The 21,856-nt window shown below is 32.0% G+C and overlaps 1 protein-coding gene across 1 annotated transcript; it reads right to left on the bottom strand.

The window, feature by feature from the left end:
- Positions 1-5,294: 5,294 nt before the first annotated feature.
- On the bottom strand, positions 5,295-21,715 carry LOC130895791 (uncharacterized). Its single transcript, XM_057803341.1, has 22 exons — positions 21,544-21,715; positions 21,287-21,424; positions 21,101-21,232; positions 20,703-20,856; positions 20,421-20,612; positions 20,176-20,351; positions 19,932-20,067; positions 19,699-19,868; positions 19,381-19,519; positions 19,180-19,321; positions 18,904-19,082; positions 13,357-13,415; positions 13,154-13,291; positions 8,400-8,534; positions 8,172-8,325; positions 7,924-8,115; positions 7,688-7,863; positions 7,493-7,628; positions 6,015-6,181; positions 5,787-5,925; positions 5,583-5,724; positions 5,295-5,528 (listed from the first exon to the last, which is right to left on the bottom strand). The coding sequence occupies exons 1-22, from the start codon at positions 21,625-21,627 to the stop codon at positions 5,342-5,344; spliced, it is 3,267 nt and encodes a 1,088-aa protein (XP_057659324.1). The 5' UTR covers positions 21,628-21,715; the 3' UTR covers positions 5,295-5,341.
- Positions 21,716-21,856: the final 141 nt, after the last annotated feature.

Here is a 21,856-nt window from a genome sequence, read left to right as displayed (position 1 = left end):
ATGTAATTCTGTTTATAATGTTGCAAAAAAGTGAAAAAACTACCGTGCTGATATTTCTTAGTGTACAATATGCAGGTACATTGGTTTGGTACTGTTTCAATTTATGTTTCTAATCATTATTTTTTTAAAATACCTTATCATTGAATTTTCATCTTGTTTCAGTCTTTTCATTTGATTTTTAATTGTAGTTATCCAATTGTTTTTTTTTTTAATTATTATTTTATGTTTATATCTATCTGACGTGAAATGTAATCATGATACTATTACCTAAGATTCGTTTCTATTTTTAGTAGATACTGCAGTCTACAATTCCAAATCGATATTTCCATTATCGTAACTTTTAGTAATCTTGACCCGATGTGCAAAATAGAGAAAATTTCAAAATTGACTCTGTTATGTTACACAAAATTCGAACAGAGACGTCTGCAGAAATTACTTCGTAAAATAATTTTTATAAATTTTTTCCATTTTGTTTTTCGTAGTATTGAAACTATGATATTAAAATAATTAATCATGAAATATAAATTATAACATAGATTAATATTAAAATAAGTTGTTTCTTACGATTTGCACTTTGAATTGCTTCTAAAACTACCAATTCTTCAATGTGGTGTTTAACTCAGTGGAAAGGTGTTGATTTGGATAAAGCATAAATCTATTCGAGCAACAAATTAATAAACTATGTCCTTCTCATTAATTATGACAGATATTCCGTGAAGTTTAACGAAATTATATAAATCTTCAGTTAGCTCAGAATAACTCAGCTAATACCCTCATTTTTGTGCTTTTCTTTACTTCACGTTTATTGAGACTTGTTTTTAATTTGCGAAATTGCTCAAACAAATTCCGCCGAGCTTGCTAACTCAACTCCAACGACCCATATTACGTTCATTTTAGGTTTTTACTTGATTAATTCATAATACAAATGGAAAATTTCGTTAAATGAAAATCGATTGTGGTAAAGAAGTTATTTTAACGATTAAACTATAAATTAGAAGTCTTTAAGAGAGGTCAAGATGTCTGCAAAAACGTTTCCATCATTTCTCTTGGGATATACTAGTTAATTAAGTTTATTTATACAGGACTCAGAAAAGTTTATATAAGTCTACTCGTGCATATATAATATGTCTGAGCAAAATTATGCAGGGTTTCAAATGGATACTGGATAATGGATACTATTGGAGCTAACTAACTAACTAACGAAAAAATGACGTTCTAAAACGATTGTCAAAAACACCTGTCAAATGTCACATACTTTTGAATGCGTTTTGTTTACAGTTTACTTAATGATTTTGTTTAATAATATTGTGGAGATTTTCCTATAATTTTGATAGTATATTTTGTACAAATAGTACTTTTTCTGTGAGCAATAAAAAAAGGATCTATTATTGCGGCAAATAAATCATCGTAAACATTATTTATCTTGGACGCCTCGTAAAATTTATATTATTATTTATTAAACTGCGAAATCAACCGTATCGTCGAATCGCTTTTGCTTTTATAGCTACTTTATTTCTTCGACGACACGATCATGTACGTGAAATTTTTTACACCCATCATATATATAATAAATATAACTCTGTAAGCCATTTCGAAAAACGAAATCTTAATCAAGAACCAATAAACGACCCAGTGATCGCTTCCGTTTACCAGTATCCGGTTTCCGTTCTGTAATTGTTTTTTAACGCACTGCCAATATGAGAAATCAAAACTTGCTCACCCTCGAGCGAGAAGGCGAAATGCAGACCTAAATGCCATAAAGTTTTTTCACGTAGACAGTGGTGTAGATAAAAGATATTAATAAACGTTTTTTTGTATAGAAAAATTATGAAAGGAATAAAATGAATCGATGAATTTTTATGTATATTGGAATCACCAAACATTATTAGTGAAAAAATATGAAAAAAAATTCACCCCATGACCTTTCTGGAGAATAACGTCTATTTGGAGGATTTTGAACCATTTTTTCATCATATACATCAACTTTTCTCCCTCCTTCTCTCCACCCTCCATAAATGAATCGAAAAAATCGATTAATCGAAGAAACGATTGATTGAACGCCATACCCTTCAAATGAATAAATTGAATCGATGAATTTATATGTATATTGGAATTACCAAACATTATTAGTGAAAAAATATGAAAAAAAAATTCACCCCATGACCTTTCTCGAGAATAACGTCTATTTGGAAGATTTTGGAATATTTTTTTTATCGTATACATCAACTTTTCTCCCTCCTTCTCTCCCCCCTTCATAAATGAATCGAAGAAATCGATTAATCGAAGAAACGATTGATTGAACGTCATACCATTCAAAAGAATAAATTGAATCGATGAATTTTTATGTATATGTATTGGAATTACCAAACATTATTAGTGAAAAAATATGAAAAAAAATTCACCCCATGACCTTTCTCGAGAATAACGTCTATTTGGAGGATTTTGAACCATTTTTTCATCATATACATCAACTTTCCTCCCTCCTTCTCTCCACCCTCCATAAATGAATCGAGGAAATCGATTAATCGAAGAAACGATTGATTGAACTCCATACCCTTCAAATGAATAAAATGAATCGATGAATTTATATGTATATTGGAATCACCAAACATTATTACTGAGAAAATATAAAAAAAAATCACCCCATTTCCTTTCTCTAAACTAACGTCATTCAGGGAGGTTTTGAACTTTTTTTTTCATCATATAAACCAACTTTTCTCCTCCTTGTCTCCACCCTCCATAAATGAATCGAAGAAATCGATTAATCGAAGAAACGATTGATTGCACGCTATACCTTTTTAATCGATTATTTGATACAGATTAAAAACTAACGTGTGTAGGGGTTGCATAATATATAAAGAGACACCAGCACGTAATGTTGAAATAAATATGTTTGGTTTTAGAAATAAAAAACCTTCTTTCTAAATATCGATTTAAAAAATGCTTACACATAATTATTTTTTTATTGAACTACGCCACTGATCTGGTAGAGTGTCTGAATTTATCGTTTATGGGGCAAAAAGTGACGAGGTCATTAGTTTTTAATGCCCTCGTTTTTCACTGTATGCGGAAGGCCTGCATAAAATTGTTTTTTATTTGTTGAAAATATGAGAAAGTGGCAAGGTACAGACACAATGCTTTTTTTATAATTGACACACTCCATTTTTCTCTTCTTCTGATATAAAAATCGGGTGATGCTTTCCAGCCAATTAAGGCCATTTCGATACCTCAAAACAAGATTAATTTTCAAATTTTGGAATATTTTTATTTCGGTATTTTTATTATAAAGAATATATTATTGTTTATAATGTTTGTTAACAAATTAATTATATGATACACTCCAAAGGAATTCCAATAAAAGCTCGAGACGATCGTGAAAAATAGTTTCTCTTTTTGGGACGATGCGATGCAGAGTGCACAAACGGAACATTGCCAGCAATAAATAAAGCTTACGTTGGTACGTGTCTAACATTTTTATTTCTTTATTTCCTATGATCTATAAAAGCCTTCCAATAAATATTGAATATAAGTAACTACATATCTGCAATGAATTGCCCATTTTTTCGCTACCCACGAAAATATATCGATCAATGAATGTTTAAAAATGGAAAAATGCGATATAAACTAAGAACAATATAATAATAATTGAGATCGGATCAACGATTAAAATCACATTTCATAAATCGACATCAACATCCATGCATATTCTGTGTTAGGAAAACGAAAAAACAAATCAAAGTGAAAATTTAGAAAATATCCAACTGCTTTCTCAAATATTCGATCGGGATTTTTCGCTTCACTATAATTCGAAATGAATGTATTAAAAATATAAATTATCAAACATGCTGCCATCTACTACAACGATTAAGAAGCTACTCTCATTGTTTTATTGTGCCATCTATTATACATATAACGAAGCTCATTTAGAAAACTATCCAAATATAAATATTATTTTTATTGTTGTAACGTCAAAGGAAAATATAAATAAATTCTTATATTTATTTCAGAAATCGATGTACGTGTTGTCTTAAAAGAATTTATAATACATACCTTGCCATCTATTTTAGAGATTACGAAGTTACATTCTAAAATATGAATGTTTTCTGTACGCGCGAACTAGAATAAAGGGATCTATTTATTTACATTTGTTATCATGTACACTGCCATCTATTAGAATTATAATATAATAATCTCAAATTAAAATAAATATTAAATAATAATAAATGGTTTCTGTAAGTTTTATTGTTCCAGATTAATTTTTCGTAGTATGATGTGAATTTAATCGGATGAATTTTCAATAAACTCAATTATTTCAAGTTGGATTGTTTATTTGTTTATATAGAGACTAATCTGTACTGAAATTTGACGAGTAGTATTAGATTCTCGTTTTTAAAAAGTAAAAAACGCATAATTTATAAAAATACTAGCTTTTACCCGCGGCTTCGCTCGCATCGAATCCATTAAATAAGTATCAGAAATCATTATAATAGACAAGAACGAACTCTATGGCTATATTAGAACCTGAGATATAGATCTTTGAATATAGAAAAATTGCCAAAAACCTACAAAAATCCATAACTCCACATTGAATGTCCGCGCCTAGCTCCTCTCCAACTCAATCGATTTAAGTGTTCAAAAACACAAAATAAAGAGGATATTTCAGCGAGTGTTCTTAAACCAAAACGAACTCTGTAGCTATATTAGAACCTGAGATATAGATCTTTGAATGTAGAAAAATTGCCAAAAACCTACAAAAATCCATAACTCCACATTGAATGTCCGCGCCTAGCTCCTCTCCAACTCAATCGATTTAAGTGTTCAAAAACACAAAATAAAGAGGATATTTCAGCGAGTGTTCTTAAGCCAAAACGTAGTCTCTATCTTGAATAGAACCTGAGATATAGATCTTTGAATGTAGAAAAATTGCCAAAAACCTACAAAAATCCTTAACTCCACATTGAATGTCCACGCCTAGCTCCTCTCAAACTCAACCGATTTAAATGTTCAAAAAATCAAAAGAAAGAAGGTTTTTCAACGAGTGTTCTTAAATCAAAACGAAGTCTTTATCTTGAATAGAACCTGAGATATTGAGGATAGAACGTGTGTATGTGAAAAAATCCCATAAGTAATGTAGAGGGGGAAATCGCATTTGAGTATAACTTGGGAGTGGTGAAAATTAGATGAAATCCGATGGTTGATGATTGATCTGTGCATCAATACCTTTCATTGAAAAAAAAAATTAAGCAAATCGGTTGGGTAGAACGCCTGAACGGACTCGGAATGGAAATCATCAATTTTTTTAATATATAAGATTTATTAGAAACTGTGTACATAAATTCATTTAATGTCCATATGCATTATAAGGTGGTTTCATATATTTATCCAAAACCTCGCTAATTTGAATATGCTGCCTCAAATGTTGCCTTACTTCCAAAGTATTGTTGATGTTCAAATATTCCAAATTAGCCGGCGTGGATCGTGGCCAAATTACGTTATTCAATAAAGGATCTTCCACTGGAGTCGGATTACTAGAAATATTCTTATTTTTATATCAAATTTTCAAAAATTATTCACTGACTCACAGATATTTAACAAAATTCGTCCATAGTCTAACCATTCGGTGAAGCGCTAATTGATCTTCCTCTGGAAATATACTGAGATCATCGTTATTCAAAAATACCCAATAATAATGTAATTCTTCCATGTGAGCTACTCTTTCAGCACCTAAAAAACAATTCGACGCTTCCACTTGTATTTGCTAAGAGAATCAAATATATAGTACTAACCTGGTACGTACAGATCAGGAGAATTATTACCCCCCAAGTCACCTTTGTAAGAAAATTGATACAGATAGTATGGTACAACGTCTGCACCTAACTGAACCTGTTTACCAGTTGGGGTTGTGAAATCATTGTCAGTAGACCACTAAAAAACATATAATAATGAATTTTTTTCACTCTTTTTTAAAGCTTAGTTGAAAAGACGAAAGTCCTATTAAAATCGAAAACACGTACTCTAATGTAAGCACCAAAATCTTCCACGAATGTCTTATCCGTATATATTTCATGCAAAAGTTTCCCGGCAGTAGCTCTATCTTCAGGTGACATGTTTATGTTAGACGAAACCAGTAAACTAGGATTATCGTCGTATTCTCGAAGCAACGTCTCATTTTTAGACGAAGCTAAAACAACAATAAACAACATTTCAATAAAACAAACTCATTCCACAAAAACCACGTCCGGGAGCGACGAAATGCTTCGGAAAACATGAGGTAGATGGTATTTGAAATCGCGACGATTTTAACGTAAAAAACAATAAAAAGATTGATATCCAAAATAAAATGAGTCTTTACCAGACATTCTTTTAATATTTCAACATAGAAAATATTAAATTTTCATTAATTATACACTTTCACGGTCACCTGTTTTTTTGGCTCTAGAAAATCGAAAAATGGATGGATTTTAATGGTCTTGGTCTCAAAATGTTCCATTTTACGGAGGATTTATAAAAAAAATTAGTAGAAATAACTGGAATGAAAATTTCTCATAGTTTTACTGTTTTAAATCGTAAAAAAAACGGTTTTGCAAAATAATCTTTAGAAAAAATTATGGTAATTATACACTTTCGCGGTCACCTGGTTTTTTGGTTAGGTTAGGTTAGGTTAGGTTAGGTTGGCTCTAGAAAATCGAAAAATGGATGGATTTTAATGATCTTGGTCTTAAAGTGTTCCATTTTACGGCGGATTTATAAAAAAAATACGAAAATTAAAAAAAATAAATATTTTTTACAGTTTCATGACTTTAAATGCAAAAAAAATGACTTTCTACATATAATCCTTCGTAATTGTTTCTGACGTCGTGGAAACTACCCCCGTGTTTTTCATAAATTCATCGTAAAATGGAACATTTTGAGACCAAAATTATAAAATTTATCTATTTTTCGATTTTTAATGGTCCAAAAACTATTAACATTGAAGAAAATAGTACGAAACTATTCAAGAAAATTGATTGTTTTCCATCGATTTCATTTTAAGCTATAAAAACTGAAAAAATCATTCTTTTTGGATTTTTTTTAAATTGTTTATTAATTTATGTAGAATACAAAAAAAAATATAAGAACTTTATCTGATAATGAGATAATTTTTTGTGAAGGATTATTTTGCAAAACCGTTTTTTTTTTCACGATTTAAAACAGTAAAACTATCATAAATTTTTATTCCAGCTATTTCTACTAATTTTTTTTATAAATCCGCCGTAAAATGGAACATTTTGAGACCAAGATCATTAAAATCCATCCATTTTTCGATTTTCTAGAGCCAAAAAACCAGGTGACCGTGAAAGTGTATAATTACCAAATTTTCTTACGTTCAGATTATATTTATACAAGTTTATTGTGGTTATTCAAATTTTTTTGTTTGATATACAGTTGGAAATAACTCTTAATCAAATATAAACTTTATCCATTAAATAGTTCGTTTTAATAAAAATCTTACGAAGAGCTATCCGTTCTTCTGAATTAATTCCAATCATGACAGGTATTTTTTTGAAATTTTTATCCATAAAAGCTTGCAGAGCTGGGTACGAAAAGTCTCCTTCTTTTTCCGTGACTGTACCATAGATGAGTTTAGCCTGAAACATAAGAATTTTTTTCTTTCCATCGTGAATTTAAATATGTGGAAAAATATTACGTTATATACGTCTTCGGTGGAGGCGCGTTGTAATACTTCTAATAACTCTTTGGAATCATCCGTATTAAATGTAGAATTCAACACTCTTCCAAGATCGAAAGCGTTTTGTCTAGCGTTGAGTTGATAAACTCCCCCTAATTGAGAACTGCTCTCCATAATCGCTCCATGAAACAATTCTAAAATATTCAAATATGTATTAACAAAGTGATTAAAAAGGAAACAAAATGTTAACAGACCTATTCCGTCACTCCATGGTCCCATAAGTAACATACCAACTCCCATCGATCCACAACTTTCTCCGGCAATAATAACTTGATTAGGATTTCCTCCGAAAAGATGAATATTCTTATTAACCCAACGTAAAGCCAATTGTACGTCTTTCATACCCAAATTACCGGGAATTACATCATCTTCTGTCGTCATAAAACCTGTGTAAATAAATATAAAATAATTACTTATCCATAATTAGTATTCATATATTTACCGAAAGCATTTAGACGATAATTAGGGCTTACTACGACTATTCCATTTCCCATAAGATACTTTGGACCGTAGTCGTCGAAAGTACCAGATCCCCAATTAAATCCTCCACCGTGTATCCAGAATAATACTGGTAGCGAATTATCACTTCCGGGCACCTACAAGGGAAGCGCATGTTACAAAAAATTTTATATTTATGATTAAGGATGGCATATGTTATCTATTTACTTACTACAGGTGTATATACGTTTATATATAAACAATCCTCAGTTTTTATAAGATTTGGATAATAGTTTCCTTGGTAACATATCTTTGTATTTTTTGTTGTATTTAAAATCCCTTCCCAGTTCTCCGGTTCCTTTGCCAACTACAATAATTTTATTTTTGTACTTTTAATAAGAAAATTGTCATTGTCAATATCATATTTTGATAAAGACTCAAAGAAAAATCTTGAAAATTATTGAGAAAAAAACAAATTTTGAAATATAGACCGGGCGCTGGATGGAGTTGAGTGTGCAAAATTTGAGGACCGCATTCGGTGTATGGTTTTGAACTCGGTAAAGCATACAGATTCTGGATGTTGCCAGCAGCCATATTGGTCAATTTTTTTTTTACACCCCAACCCCTTAGACATCTAGTGAATGGACTGAACACATACTTTGATATCATTATAACGATTGTTTTAGTGAGAATCCAATTGATTTTTATGATTAAAGATATTTACAGCTATTCAAGTGAAAAAACAACAGGAAAATTAAAAATTAAAACAATTATTATTGATAAAAAAGATTTTTCTTCTTCTTCTTCTTCTTGTAGTAGGACGAGGTCCTGTCAGGTCTGTCATCTGCCCTCTTGTGACGCCGATGTCCAGCTATCGTACCAGCGTTTTGGGGGCCTACCGATTGGGCGTCTTGTGTCTGGTTTCTGTGTTTTGGCCCATTTGGCAATCCGTTCTGGAGCCATTCGTTCTACATGGTCTCTCCATTGTCGGCGTCTTGCTCTTACCCATCTAACGACTTGTACTCCCAGTTCTCTTAAGGTATCTGTGTTGGGTATTCTATCGTGGAGTGTGGTACCCTTTATTGTTCGTAATATCTTCATCTCTGCTATTCTCATTTTTCTCTTTGTTTGTGTTGTGTCTGCCCTTGTTTCTGCGGCATAGGTTAGTATGGGTCTGATACAGGTCTTGTAGATTCGAGTCTTACTTTCTATGCTCATATATTTATTTCTCCATATAATGTCCCGTAAATATCCCGATATTCTAGTTGCTTTCTTGATCTGCTTATCTACCTCGTCCGTTATGTTTCTGCTGCTCGTTGTTTCTACGCCTAAGTAGTTAAAATTCATTACTTGCTCTATAATGCGCTCATTTACTACCAACTTGCATCTTATTGGGTCTTTGAATATTACCATGCTTTGTGTTTTCTCTCATGAGATTTGCATGTTAAGTCTCTGTGCCGTCAGGTTAAATTTATGAAGGAGGCGTTGTAGATCGTCTTCATTTTCAGCTATAAGTACAGCGTCATCTGCGTAGCAAAGAATTCTCAGGCGACGGTTATTCATTTCGAATCCTGCATTAACTTCGTTTACGCTCTCAATTATTTGGTCCATTATTACGTTGAAAAGGCATGGGCTGAGGCTATCTCCCTGTCTTATGCCGGATGAGACTTTGAATTCTCTTGTTAGCCCACAGTCTGTTTTTATTCTTGTTTTGGTGTTGATGTTAAGTTGCCTTACTAGATTTGTATAATGCTTCTTGACGCCTTTTTGGTTTAGTCGGTGGATTACATCGTTGAGTTTTACTCTATCGAATGCTTGCTTTAGATCTACGAAACATGTGTACATGGGTTTATTGTATTCTATGGATTTCTCTATCAACTGGCGTAATATAAATATTGCGTCTATAGTGGATCTATTTGGGCGGAAGCCTTGTTACTCTTCTGCAAAATTTTTTAATCCAAAAAAATCAAATTTTCATATATTATAAATGAAAAAATGATAATTATCAATCTTTTTTATTCTGACAATCGTTATTTATGCATTTGCTTAAAGAAATACAATAAATATGTAATTTTTCACAAGAGCAAGTAATTTTTTTACAATTTGATGCACATTTACACGGTTGAATCAACAATTCCGGCAGTGGTTGCTTGGTCATTTGTCGTGGGTACAAATTACCATCCTTCCTTTCATAGCCTAAGAAGATGTAATCAATTGGCTGTAGTTGAGTTTGTTATCCATACATATGCTTGTGCTGAAGCTCTTAATAGATGTAAATGTAGAGTATCTGATGTGCAAATAACTTTTAATAAATTTAAGCCGAAACCCATAATTTGGGAAACTTATACCGAAGTTCATCATCTGTTAAGTTTTTTTTTTGAAAAAAGATAGGTGCAACTGTTTTCCAACTCTTTTAGCTGTTCGACTTAGCACTTAGGTATGGATTTCCCAAATGCTTTAGAGCTTCTTGTACAAAATCCAACGATGCAGCCTTTAAAGCATTTTTTTTTTCGAGCCAAATCTGCTAGTCGAATTGCAACCACTCAGATCGCGCAATTAAAATTTCATTACATAAATGTCCATCTGGTATTACTTTAGCATTTAATATTTCTTTTAGGAGTTGTTTAGCTACTTGAACAATGTAGTTTGTTAGTCGAATTTTTCAAGGAAAAATTAGACTATTACGGTAAGCATGACTAGAAGAAAAATGGGGGCACATAATTTTTCCCATGTTTTGAGATCTCCTGAAAACGATTATGATGATTTTTCGAATGTCTGTAGTTTATTTTTATATATCTATATATCTGTTTAAGCTACAATTCTTATTTTCGTCTCTCGAGCAATTGCTATGGGTCCGATTTGGTTCAAAATTAGCATACGTGGCTTTTTTGGCGGCGGATTGATGTTATTAGAGTTTGGTTGAAAACAAATGAATATTTCGAGGGGTCGCAGTGCAAAAAAAGTGGTTTTTGACCTTTGCTCACCTCTGCAGGTCAAACGAAAAGCGACTGAAAAATGAAATTTCACATGTAGGTTCAATTAGTTGCGAGATGATTTCCTGTCTAAGGTCGAAACTTTCCATCTCCATCCCTCTCCATTTTATGGTCATTTTTGTTATATTTTCTTATTTTTTGGCCAGAAAAAGTTTAACTAGAGGGTTCGAGCTTCGCGTGCAAGTAGGGGTGATGTTGAAGAATTGTCTTTCTCAAGTTCAAAGTTTTCTTCTTCAGTTCTTCTAACACAAAACGCCCGAAATCATTTTGATCGTTGTAATTGTTGAACTGGACCGCCTCCTATTTAATGAATAATACGAGTATGATCGTTGTTAGGGTGATTTTTTTTACTTCCCATTTTCGAAATTTCTTGTCATTATGACAATTTTTTCTTTGTTGTCACTTGGAATTGAACAAGAGGGTTAGAGACCACCGGGTCTATTGAAATTATGAATTTTCATTCGAGAGAGAGAGTTAACTTTTGAAATGAAAAGTTATTGAGGAATAGCGAATTTTCCATATAAAGAAATAAGATTGAGAATTGATATCATTTCCAAGAAATTCATTTTATGGAAATATTTGTTTGGGTATCAGTTAAATTCTTAATTCGACGAAAAATTCGACTTTCGTGCTGGAGCTCTGCTGCTCACGGCTTTTTTTGAATTTATGGTACACATATATTCAATGACTTCATCCAGTGGTATATTGCCCATAAACACCAATGATGATTTTGATCTGTCACTCGGATATGAAAATAAAACATTTTCAACATACTTATTAATGAACGGTGATTTCATAACGCGATTTCTTACAATTGCATCTTCTATTACAGTGAGTTCAGCTAGTCGCTTGGCCAAGAATGACACTTTAAAAGAGTGAGATGTTAATTGATGCTTCAGTTCATCAATCAGCTTTTCAAATGCCTCGATAAGTATGTCATGTGGTATTTTAATTGAAGGTCTGCCTGCCGGATTGTCAGAATTTCTTGGTATTAGCAGATAATCACGATAACAATGTTTATGATACCTCACTTCCATTGCAAATAAATCAGCTGGTTGTTCGCAAGTGCCAATTTTTGTGAAAACTGAAAGTATCAGAACATAAAAAAAGAGTTTTGTTTTTATTTTTGGTTTGTTTACTACAGATTGAACATTTCTGTTTCGTATCAAGTTTTAATTCACTTCTTGATGACCGACGAACACGTTGCCTACCTGAAACATTTGCTTCTGTAGAGGAGGTGGAAGTAGAGGCATTCTCCTTTAGTAATGCTAATTCTCGACGCCTTATTTTCTCTTCAATAATATAAGCTGCAATACAAGGAACAATTGTGTGCAGTAAAGTCTGTATCACTTTTTATTTTCTTACTAATATCATCTTTTCTGCGATCCGCTGCTTTTTTAATACTAATAAACGTTTGTGGTTTTGGATTCTTCAGTAAATCACCCGTTTTATCACAAAACAAACAAGACAATTCATTTATCTTTCGCTTCTTCACATTTATCACTTTTAATGACATTGTCCGCGCTTTTATTTAAATAAATAACACTAATAAAACAGTCGACTGCGAAAAAACTTAAATATTATTATTTAAATACGCAAAAATAAACGGTTATGGGCTACAAATTCTTTTCTACTGACTACTTCAAGTGCCATGACTCAGCAACGTGCCGAGCAGGGACAAGGGAAAAAGGGAAACGGACCACCAGCACAGTGATTTTCTATTATTTAGGGTCTCAGGTAAAAGAATTTGAGCATAGTTGCCGGTGATTACATTTTGCATACTCAACTCCATCCAGCGCCTGGACTAATATAAGAAACCTAAAATCAAGAAGATTTAGAAACATAAGCATAGAAATTAGATAAAACTTGGTAATTTGGTAATTCATTTTCAAGTTCGCTTTCTGGTTCTAATATACTCAAATTCTCTCTTAATAAAAGTATACAAGGAGACGATGAAAAGTAAAATTACGTATAAAAAGTTTTACGTCTTTACCTGAAATCTATTTTTGCCTAATGGAGGTGTCGCATAAGGGATTTCTTGGAAAGCGTAATAATCTTCACCGTTTCCACTTTTCAATATGTGTCCTCTAATTTTTCCATTGGATATAGTTACTACGGTCCCATCGTCTGACTATAGATATTCAAAATATTGCTTTGTTTAAAAATGTTATTAATGAAAATATTTGATTTACTTACAATTACAGGATTTATTAAAAATATAATTGCACACAAAGCCGGGAACAACATTTTCAAAATGTGTTTTTAAATCATATGTAACAATTTATTATATTTAATACGTACTTGAAGATACCAAGTACTTTTGAAAATTATAATTTTTATCTTGATTGATCATCCTTCAGTTTTAAGTAAAAAACTAGCGATAAGCAAGGTAAAAACACTCATAAAATTGACGAATGTAAGAAGCTCCATACCCTATCATGAATTTTTGAAAGATAAAATAATAGTAAATTCGAATATTCAGTATTTCATAATATAAAAATACAAAATAAAAGCTCCTTGCTTAGATATACATTTAAAGCATTGCTAAAAAAAAGATAAAACAAATACAAAAATTGACTGAAGGAAAATAAGGCTTCGGAATGGATCAACGTTCCTTTCCTTGGTTGATGTTAGAGCCCGATATGATATTTAGGAATATACAGAAAAATAAGGAATAAGTCCATGAGACAGGCTTGCAAAATTGACAAACTATGCATACCAAAATCAGTTCGTCTAACATCTAAAAATTATTTGAGGAATTGTTGTTTATTTTATTTTATACAAATACATATATTTTAAATAACAAACCCTTTTTCAGTTCTGTAGAGATGAAATTTAGATTTCATGAAATGCTCCTCGTATTAGACTATGATCGAATATAATGAAAAAGAAAATTTAAAAAGAAAAAAGTACTGAATACAAAGAAAAAAATGTTTGAGAGAAAATTCAGCACATAATGGGTCATTTTTGGAAAACTGCCGTGTTATAATATTTCAACTTTTGTTATGATAATATTGGTTCGTGCATACCATGACCTCGCCTGTAGATGGAACGATCTTTGCCTTCATTGGATCCGGCTCTTCTTTTTCAGTCCATTTTGATTGTTCTTTTCTTTCATCATCATCCTCATCATGTTCCATCCATGGTTATGAAAAGGCCTCTGCTACCCAATATTTCACTGTTGATTGTTGACCCAGAGTATAATCTAGTTAAGCTTTTATATTGGTAGGACTAATGCCTTTCAAATAAAAATATTGTGTCACAATGACCAATTTTTCCATATTTACAAATTCCCTGGCTGCTAAACAAACACTAAACAACGTGGTATTTTCAAACTGTGTATTTTCTAATACAGTGTATTTTTCAAGCAACTACCGCCATCTCTAAGACAGGCCAGATACTTCTGGAACAATCCTCGTAATGTTGTACTGATTGGCTGTCAATCGAATGACTGATCATTGATTCAATTGTATTTATAATCTAGTTAAGCTTTTATATTCGTAGGACTAATGCCTTTCAAATAAAAATATTGTGTCACAATGACCAATTTTTCCATATTTACAAATTCCCTGGCTGCTAAACAAACACTAAACAACGTGGTATTTTCAATCTGTGTATTTTCTAATACAGTGTATTTTTCAAGCAACTACCGCCATCTCTAAGACAGGCCAGATACTTCTGGAACAATCCTCGTAATGTTGTACTGATTGGCTGTCAATCGAATGACTGATCATTGATTCAATTGTATTTATAATCTAGTTAAGCTTTTATATTTGTGGAACTAATGCCTTTCAAATAAAAATATTGTGTCACAATGACCAATTTTTCAATATTTACAAATTCCCTGGCTGCTAAACAAACACTAAACAACGTGGTATTTTCAAACTGTGTATTTTCTAATACAGTGTATTTTTCAAGCAACTACCGCCATCTCTAAGACAGGCCAGACACTTCAGGAACAATTCTCGTAATGTTGTACTGATTGGCTGTCAATCAGATGACTGATCATTGATTCAATTGTATTTATAATCTAGTTAAGCTTTTATATTTGTAGGACTAATGCCTTTCAAATAAAAATATTGTGTCACAATGACCTATTTTTCCATATTTACAAATTCCCTGGCTGCTAAACAAACACTAAACAACGTGGTATTTTCAAACTGTGTATTTTCTAATACAGTGTATTTTTCAAGCAACTACCGCCATCTCTAAGACAGGCCAGACACTTCAGGAACAATTCTCGTAATGTTGTACTGATTGGCTGTCAATCAGATGACTGATCATTGATTCAATTGTATTTATAATCTAGTTAAGCTTTTATATTGGTAGGATTAATGCCTTTCAAATAAAAATATTGTGTCACAATGACCAATTTTTCCATATTTACAAATTCCCTGGCTGCTAAACAAATACTAAACAACGTGGTATTTTCAAACTGTGTACTATATCTAATACAGTGTATTTTTCAAGCAACTACCGCCATCTCTAAGACAGGCCAGATACTTCTTGAACAATCCTCGTAATGTTGTACTGATTGGCTGTCAATCAGATGATTGATCATTGATTCAATTGTATTTATAATCTAGTTAAGCTTTTATATTTGTGGAACTAATGCCTTTCAAATAAAAATATTGTGTCACAATGACAAATTTTTCCATATTTACAAATTCCCTGGCTGCTAAACAAATACTAAACAACGTGGTATTTTCAAACTGTGTATTTTCTAATACAGTGTATTTTTCAAGCAACTACCGCCATCTCTAAGACAGGCCAGATACTTCTGGAACAATCCTCGTAATGTTGTACTGATTGGCTGTCAATCAGATGACTGATCATTGATTCAATTGTATTTATAATCTAGTTAAGCTTTTATATTGGTAGGATTAATGCCTTTCAAATAAAAATATTGTGTCACAATGACCAATTTTTCCATATTTACAAATTCCCTGGCTGCTAAACAAATACTAAACAACGTGGTATTTTCAAACTGTGTACTATATCTAATACAGTTTATTTATGAAGCAACTACCGCCATCTCTAAGACAGGCCAGATACTTCTGGAACAATACTCGTAATGTTGTACTGATTGGCTGTCAATCAGATGACTGATCATTGATTCAATTGTATTTATAATCTAGTTAAGCTTTTATATTGGTAGGATTAATGCCTTTCAAATAAAAATATTGTGTCACAATGACCAATTTTTCCATATTTACAAATTCCCTGGCTGCTAAACAAATACTAAACAACGTGGTATTTTCAAACTGTGTACTATATCTAATACAGTTTATTTATGAAGCAACTACCGCCATCTCTAAGACAGGCCAGATACTTCTGGAACAATCCTCGTAATGTTGTACTGATTGGCTGTCAATCGAATGACTGATCATTGATTCAATTGTATTTATAATCTAGTTAAGCTTTTATATTTGTGGAACTAATGCCTTTCAAATAAAAATATTGTGTCACAATGACCTATTTTTCCATATTTACAAATTCCCTGGCTGCTAAACAAACACTAAACAACGTGGTATTTTCAAACTGTGTATTTTCTAATACAGTGTATTTTTCAAGCAACTACCGCCATCTCTAAGACAGGCCAGACACTTCAGGAACAATTCTCGTAATGTTGTACTGATTGGCTGTCAATCAGATGACTGATCATTGATTCAATTGTATTTATAATCTAGTTAAGCTTTTATATTGGTAGGATTAATGCCTTTCAAATAAAAATATTGTGTCACAATGACCAATTTTTCCATATTTACAAATTCCCTGGCTGCTAAACAAATACTAAACAACGTGGTATTTTCAAACTGTGTACTATATCTAATACAGTTTATTTATGAAGCAACTACCGCCATCTCTAAGACAGGCCAGATACTTCTGGAACAATCCTCGTAATGTTGTACTGATTGGCTGTCAATCGAATGACTGATCATTGATTCAATTGTATTTATAATCTAGTTAAGCTTTTATATTTGTGGAACTAATGCCTTTCAAATAAAAATATTGTGTCACAATGACCTATTTTTCCATATTTACAAATTCCCTGGCTGCTAAACAAACACTAAACAACGTGGTATTTTCAAACTGTGTATTTTCTAATACAGTGTATTTTTCAAGCAACTACCGCCATCTCTAAGACAGGCCAGACACTTCAGGAACAATTCTCGTAATGTTGTACTGATTGGCTGTCAATCAGATGACTGATCATTGATTCAATTGTATTTATAATCTAGTTAAGCTTTTATATTGGTAGGATTAATGCCTTTCAAATAAAAATATTGTGTCACAATGACCAATTTTTCCATATTTACAAATTCCCTGGCTGCTAAACAAATACTAAACAACGTGGTATTTTCAAACTGTGTACTATATCTAATACAGTGTATTTTTCAAGCAACTACCGCCATCTCTAAGACAGGCCAGATACTTCTTGAACAATCCTCGTAATGTTGTACTGATTGGCTGTCAATCAGATGACTGATCATTGATTCAATTGTATTTATAATCTAGTTAAGCTTTTATATTGGTAGGATTAATGCCTTTCAAATAAAAATATTGTGTCACAATGACCAATTTTTCAATATTTACAAATTCCCTGGCTGCTAATTAAACACTAAACAACGTGGTATTTTCAAACTGTGTATTTTCTAATACAGTGTATTTTTCAAGCAACTACCGCCATCTCTAAGACAGGCCAGATACTTCTTGAACAATCCTCGTAATGTTGTACTGATTGGCTGTCAATCGAATGACTGATCATTGATTCAATTGTATTTATAATCTAGTTAAGCTTTTATATTCGTAGGACTAATGCCTTTCAAATAAAAATATTGTGTCACAATGACCAATTTTTCAATATTTACAAATTCCCTGGCTGCTAAACAAACACTAAACAACGTGGTATTTTCAAACTGTGTATTTTCTAATACAGTGTATTTTTCAAGCAACTACCGCCATCTCTAAGACAGGCCAGATACTTCTTGAACAATCCTCGTAATGTTGTACTGATTGGCTGTCAATCGAATGACTGATCATTGATTCAATTGTATTTATAATCTATTTAAGCTTTTATATTCGTAGGACTAATGCCTTTCAAATAAAAATATTGTGTCACAATGACCAATTTTTCCATATTTACAAATTCCCTGGCTGCTAAACAAATACTAAACAACGTGGTATTTTCAAACTGTGTACTATATCTAATACAGTGTATTTTTCAAGCAACTACCGCCATCTCTAAGACAGGCCAGATACTTCTTGAACAATCCTCGTAATGTTGTACTGATTGGCTGTCAATCGAATGACTGATCATTGATTCAATTGTATTTATAATCTATTTAAGCTTTTATATTCGTAGGACTAATGCCTTTCAAATAAAAATATTGTGTCACAATGACCAATTTTTCCATATTTACAAATTCCCTGGCTGCTAAACAAATACTAAACAACGTGGTATTTTCAAACTGTGTACTATATCTAATACAGTGTATTTTTCAAGCAACTACCGCCATCTCTAAGACAGGCCAGATACTTCTGGAACAATCCTCGTAATGTTGTACTGATTGGCTGTCAATCAGATGACTGATCATTGATTCAATTGAATAGGCACTAAATTTTCAGTATTATAAAAATTGTATTCACGTCAAAGGTGTTATTTTTAAATAAAAGAAAATAATGGTTTATTTTATTTATTTACAATATAATGTTGTTTCAATGTAATTATAAACTTTTAACCAAAAGAAACGTATGGGGGTTCCATGTATTTTTCGAAAATCGGTTTTACAAATCGATACACCCTTGGATTTTCCCTAATTTCGAACGTGTCATTAATGTTTAAGTACGTTAAAGTGTCAGGGTTGGATAGTGGCCAAATGATATTGTCTAGTAGCGGATCCGGTTCCGGTGTTGGATTACTGAACAAAAAAATAAAAAATAGACGCTTCTGGTGATTTATCATTTTTATCTGAAGACTTGTTTCATTAGTTATATAATCATAAAGCAAATACTTACTAGTATTTGATAAAATTGGTCCAAAGCGTCAGAAACCGACGCATCATTAATTGATCTTCATCCGGAAATATGGAAATATCGTTATTGTTGGAAAATTCCCACCAATAATGAAGATCTTCCATATGAGCAACTCGTTCGGCTCCTATAACATTAATTTTTATTTTACTCCAGTTAGTACATGATATTACATTTATCATTTACCTGGTACGATGTACATGTCGTCCATTTTACCTCCTAGCTCTCCCTTGTAAGAAAATTGATACACGTAATAAGGTGCGTGGACTGATCCCAATTCAATCTGTTTCCCTGTTGGCGTTGAAAATGATTGATCACTGCTCCACTGCAATAAATCACATAAACGGTTTTTATGATGTATTTACAAATACATTATGATGTATTTTACATCGTTGACACGTTGCTATTATTTTCCAGAAATATGCTATAAATGAAAAGCGATAAATACGAAACGAGCACGGCTGCTGAGGATCAAAACATAAGGGATAATTATTGTTAACTCACTCTTATATAAGCTGCGAAATCTTCCATAAATGTTTGATTCGTATAAACTTTTTTCAACAGACGTCCAGCTATAGTTCTATTTTCTGGAGACATATTTAAATTAGGGTGTACCAATCGACTGGGGTCATTATCTAAACCTTCCAGTAAGTCTGTATTTCCTTTGTTAACAACTATAAATGAAATATTAAAAAATAATTAATTAATAGTTTAAGCATTTCGTCGAAATTGCTCACCATAACTAATCCATTCTTCTGAATTAAAACCAATCATAAGAGGAACTTTTTTGAAATCAGCATCCATGAAACTTTGTAGAGGTAAAAGTGAGTAATAACCAGTTTTTTCTATCATGTTACTGTAGTTTCTATTGGCCTAAAAAAGGAAACTTTATGTATATATTCCATTACAAATGAAAAACTCGATCAGAATATTAATTAAAAATATGAAAACTCTGTTTATTTGGTGTGAATAATAACTTACCGCTAATATGTCTTCTGCGGAAGCATTTTGTAACAATTCCAAAATATCTTCAGATTTTTCGGATGAAAACGAAGGATCTAAATATTTTGCTAGACCGATAATATTTTCTTTCGCGTTTTTTTGCAAAGTACCACCAATCATCGACCCGCTTTCCATTATAGCCGCATGGAATAGTTCTATTAGCAAATACCGGTATTATATACACAGTGATTCAAGATAATTTATGTTTATATTAAAAATTTCACCTTTGTCTCCATTCCAATTTCCCATAACTAAAAGTCCAACTGCAGCGGAACCGGAACTTTCTCCTGCGATAGTTACGTGATTCGGATCGCCTCCGAAGAGATGAATATATTTGTTAACCCATTCGAGAGCAAATCTTTGATCTTTAAGTCCAAGATTTCCCGGAATAACATCGTCATCAGTTGAGGCGAACCCTATAATATAATTATAAGCAGTAAAACTATAATCATCTGCAGAAGCGGTCAATCTCGAAGCTAGATATTAGCACTGCGTCAATTACTTACCAAATGCATACAATCTGTAGTTAATAGCAACAACAACCACATTATAATCCATTATATATTTAGGACCGTAATCATTATATGTTCCAGATCCCCAATTCAATCCTCCGCCATGAATCCAGAACAACACCGGTAACCTCTCATCACTTCCAGGTTTCTGAAACGTATTTTTGTTATAAATAATATTTCGAGACCTAAAGCCTACTCTGTATAAATAATATCGATCGTTAGGGAGAGATAAATCATCAGAATTTGTGTATTTGGTAAGAAACGTTGAATCTCGTTGTTTTAAACGATTTTTTGCTTGCAGTTTTCAACAAAATTTATGTTTTTATAGTAAAACCTATACATATCATATTTTATAATGTAATTCGATTTGGAATCGCACAAAATATACTTACAACAGGAGAGTAAACATTTAAATATAAACAATCTTCAGTCTTGTTCAAGGAATATGTGTTGTGCTGTTGGCAAACTTTGGTATTCCTTGTTGTTTCAAGAGTCCCTTCCCAAGCTTCAGGCGATTTAGGAAGCTGCAAATCAAAACAATGTCAATATTTCACCTTTCCAATGATATTACAAAGAACCTGAAATCTATTTTTGTCTATAGGAGGAGCTGCATACGGAATTTCTTGAAACGCGTAATAATCCTGACCACCGTAACTTTGTAACACATGTCCACGTATTTTACCTTCGTTCAGCTGAACAATTGGATCATCTCCGTCCTATAATTGGAAATCGCTCTAATATAACATTTATATGTATATTTATTTATTAAATTTATTAAACATTGTCTATAACTTTTTTAACATCATAAATTAATTTTATGAATGGTCAAACTCACCGCTAAAACCGAAGAAAATATAAATATTATCACTAACGCGCTCTTCATTTTTATTCCAAATATTTTGTTAATAGCACTAAACATTTTACTTATAAATAATCAAAATATTTTTTATCGAACAATTTTCATGATGGATTTATCAAATTTAAATAAAATACAATATCGTCATTCAAAATTGTTTTATCATCCAATGATTTTGATTGCATTCAAGTTTTTGTTTACTTTCTCATTAACGTCATCAACTTCAAATTAGAGATAAGTATTGAAAAATATTCCTAAACTCAATTGAGCACCCTGTACAGAGGTCATATTT

Source organism: Diorhabda carinulata, chromosome 6 (genome assembly GCF_026250575.1).
Source record: "Diorhabda carinulata isolate Delta chromosome 6, icDioCari1.1, whole genome shotgun sequence".
Taxonomy (NCBI): domain Eukaryota; kingdom Metazoa; phylum Arthropoda; class Insecta; order Coleoptera; family Chrysomelidae; genus Diorhabda; species Diorhabda carinulata.
The sequence above is the reverse complement of the archived record's forward strand: the minus strand, read 5'-3'. Positions and strand labels throughout refer to the sequence as shown.

Bases quoted from the DNA above. Each gene is read 5' to 3' on its own strand.
- LOC130895791 (XM_057803341.1), bottom strand. From the start codon at position 21,627: ATGTTTAGTGCTATTAACAAAATATTTGGAATAAAAATGAAGAGCGCG. The intron at 19,083-19,179 runs GTAAGTATTTGC...TTTTTTGTTCAG, and splicing joins ACCAATTTTATCAAATACTA to TAATCCAACACCGGAACCGG. The intron at 8,535-13,153 runs GTAAAGACGTAA...AAATTATTGTAG, and splicing joins TAGGCAAAAATAGATTTCAG to TTGGCAAAGGAACCGGAGAA.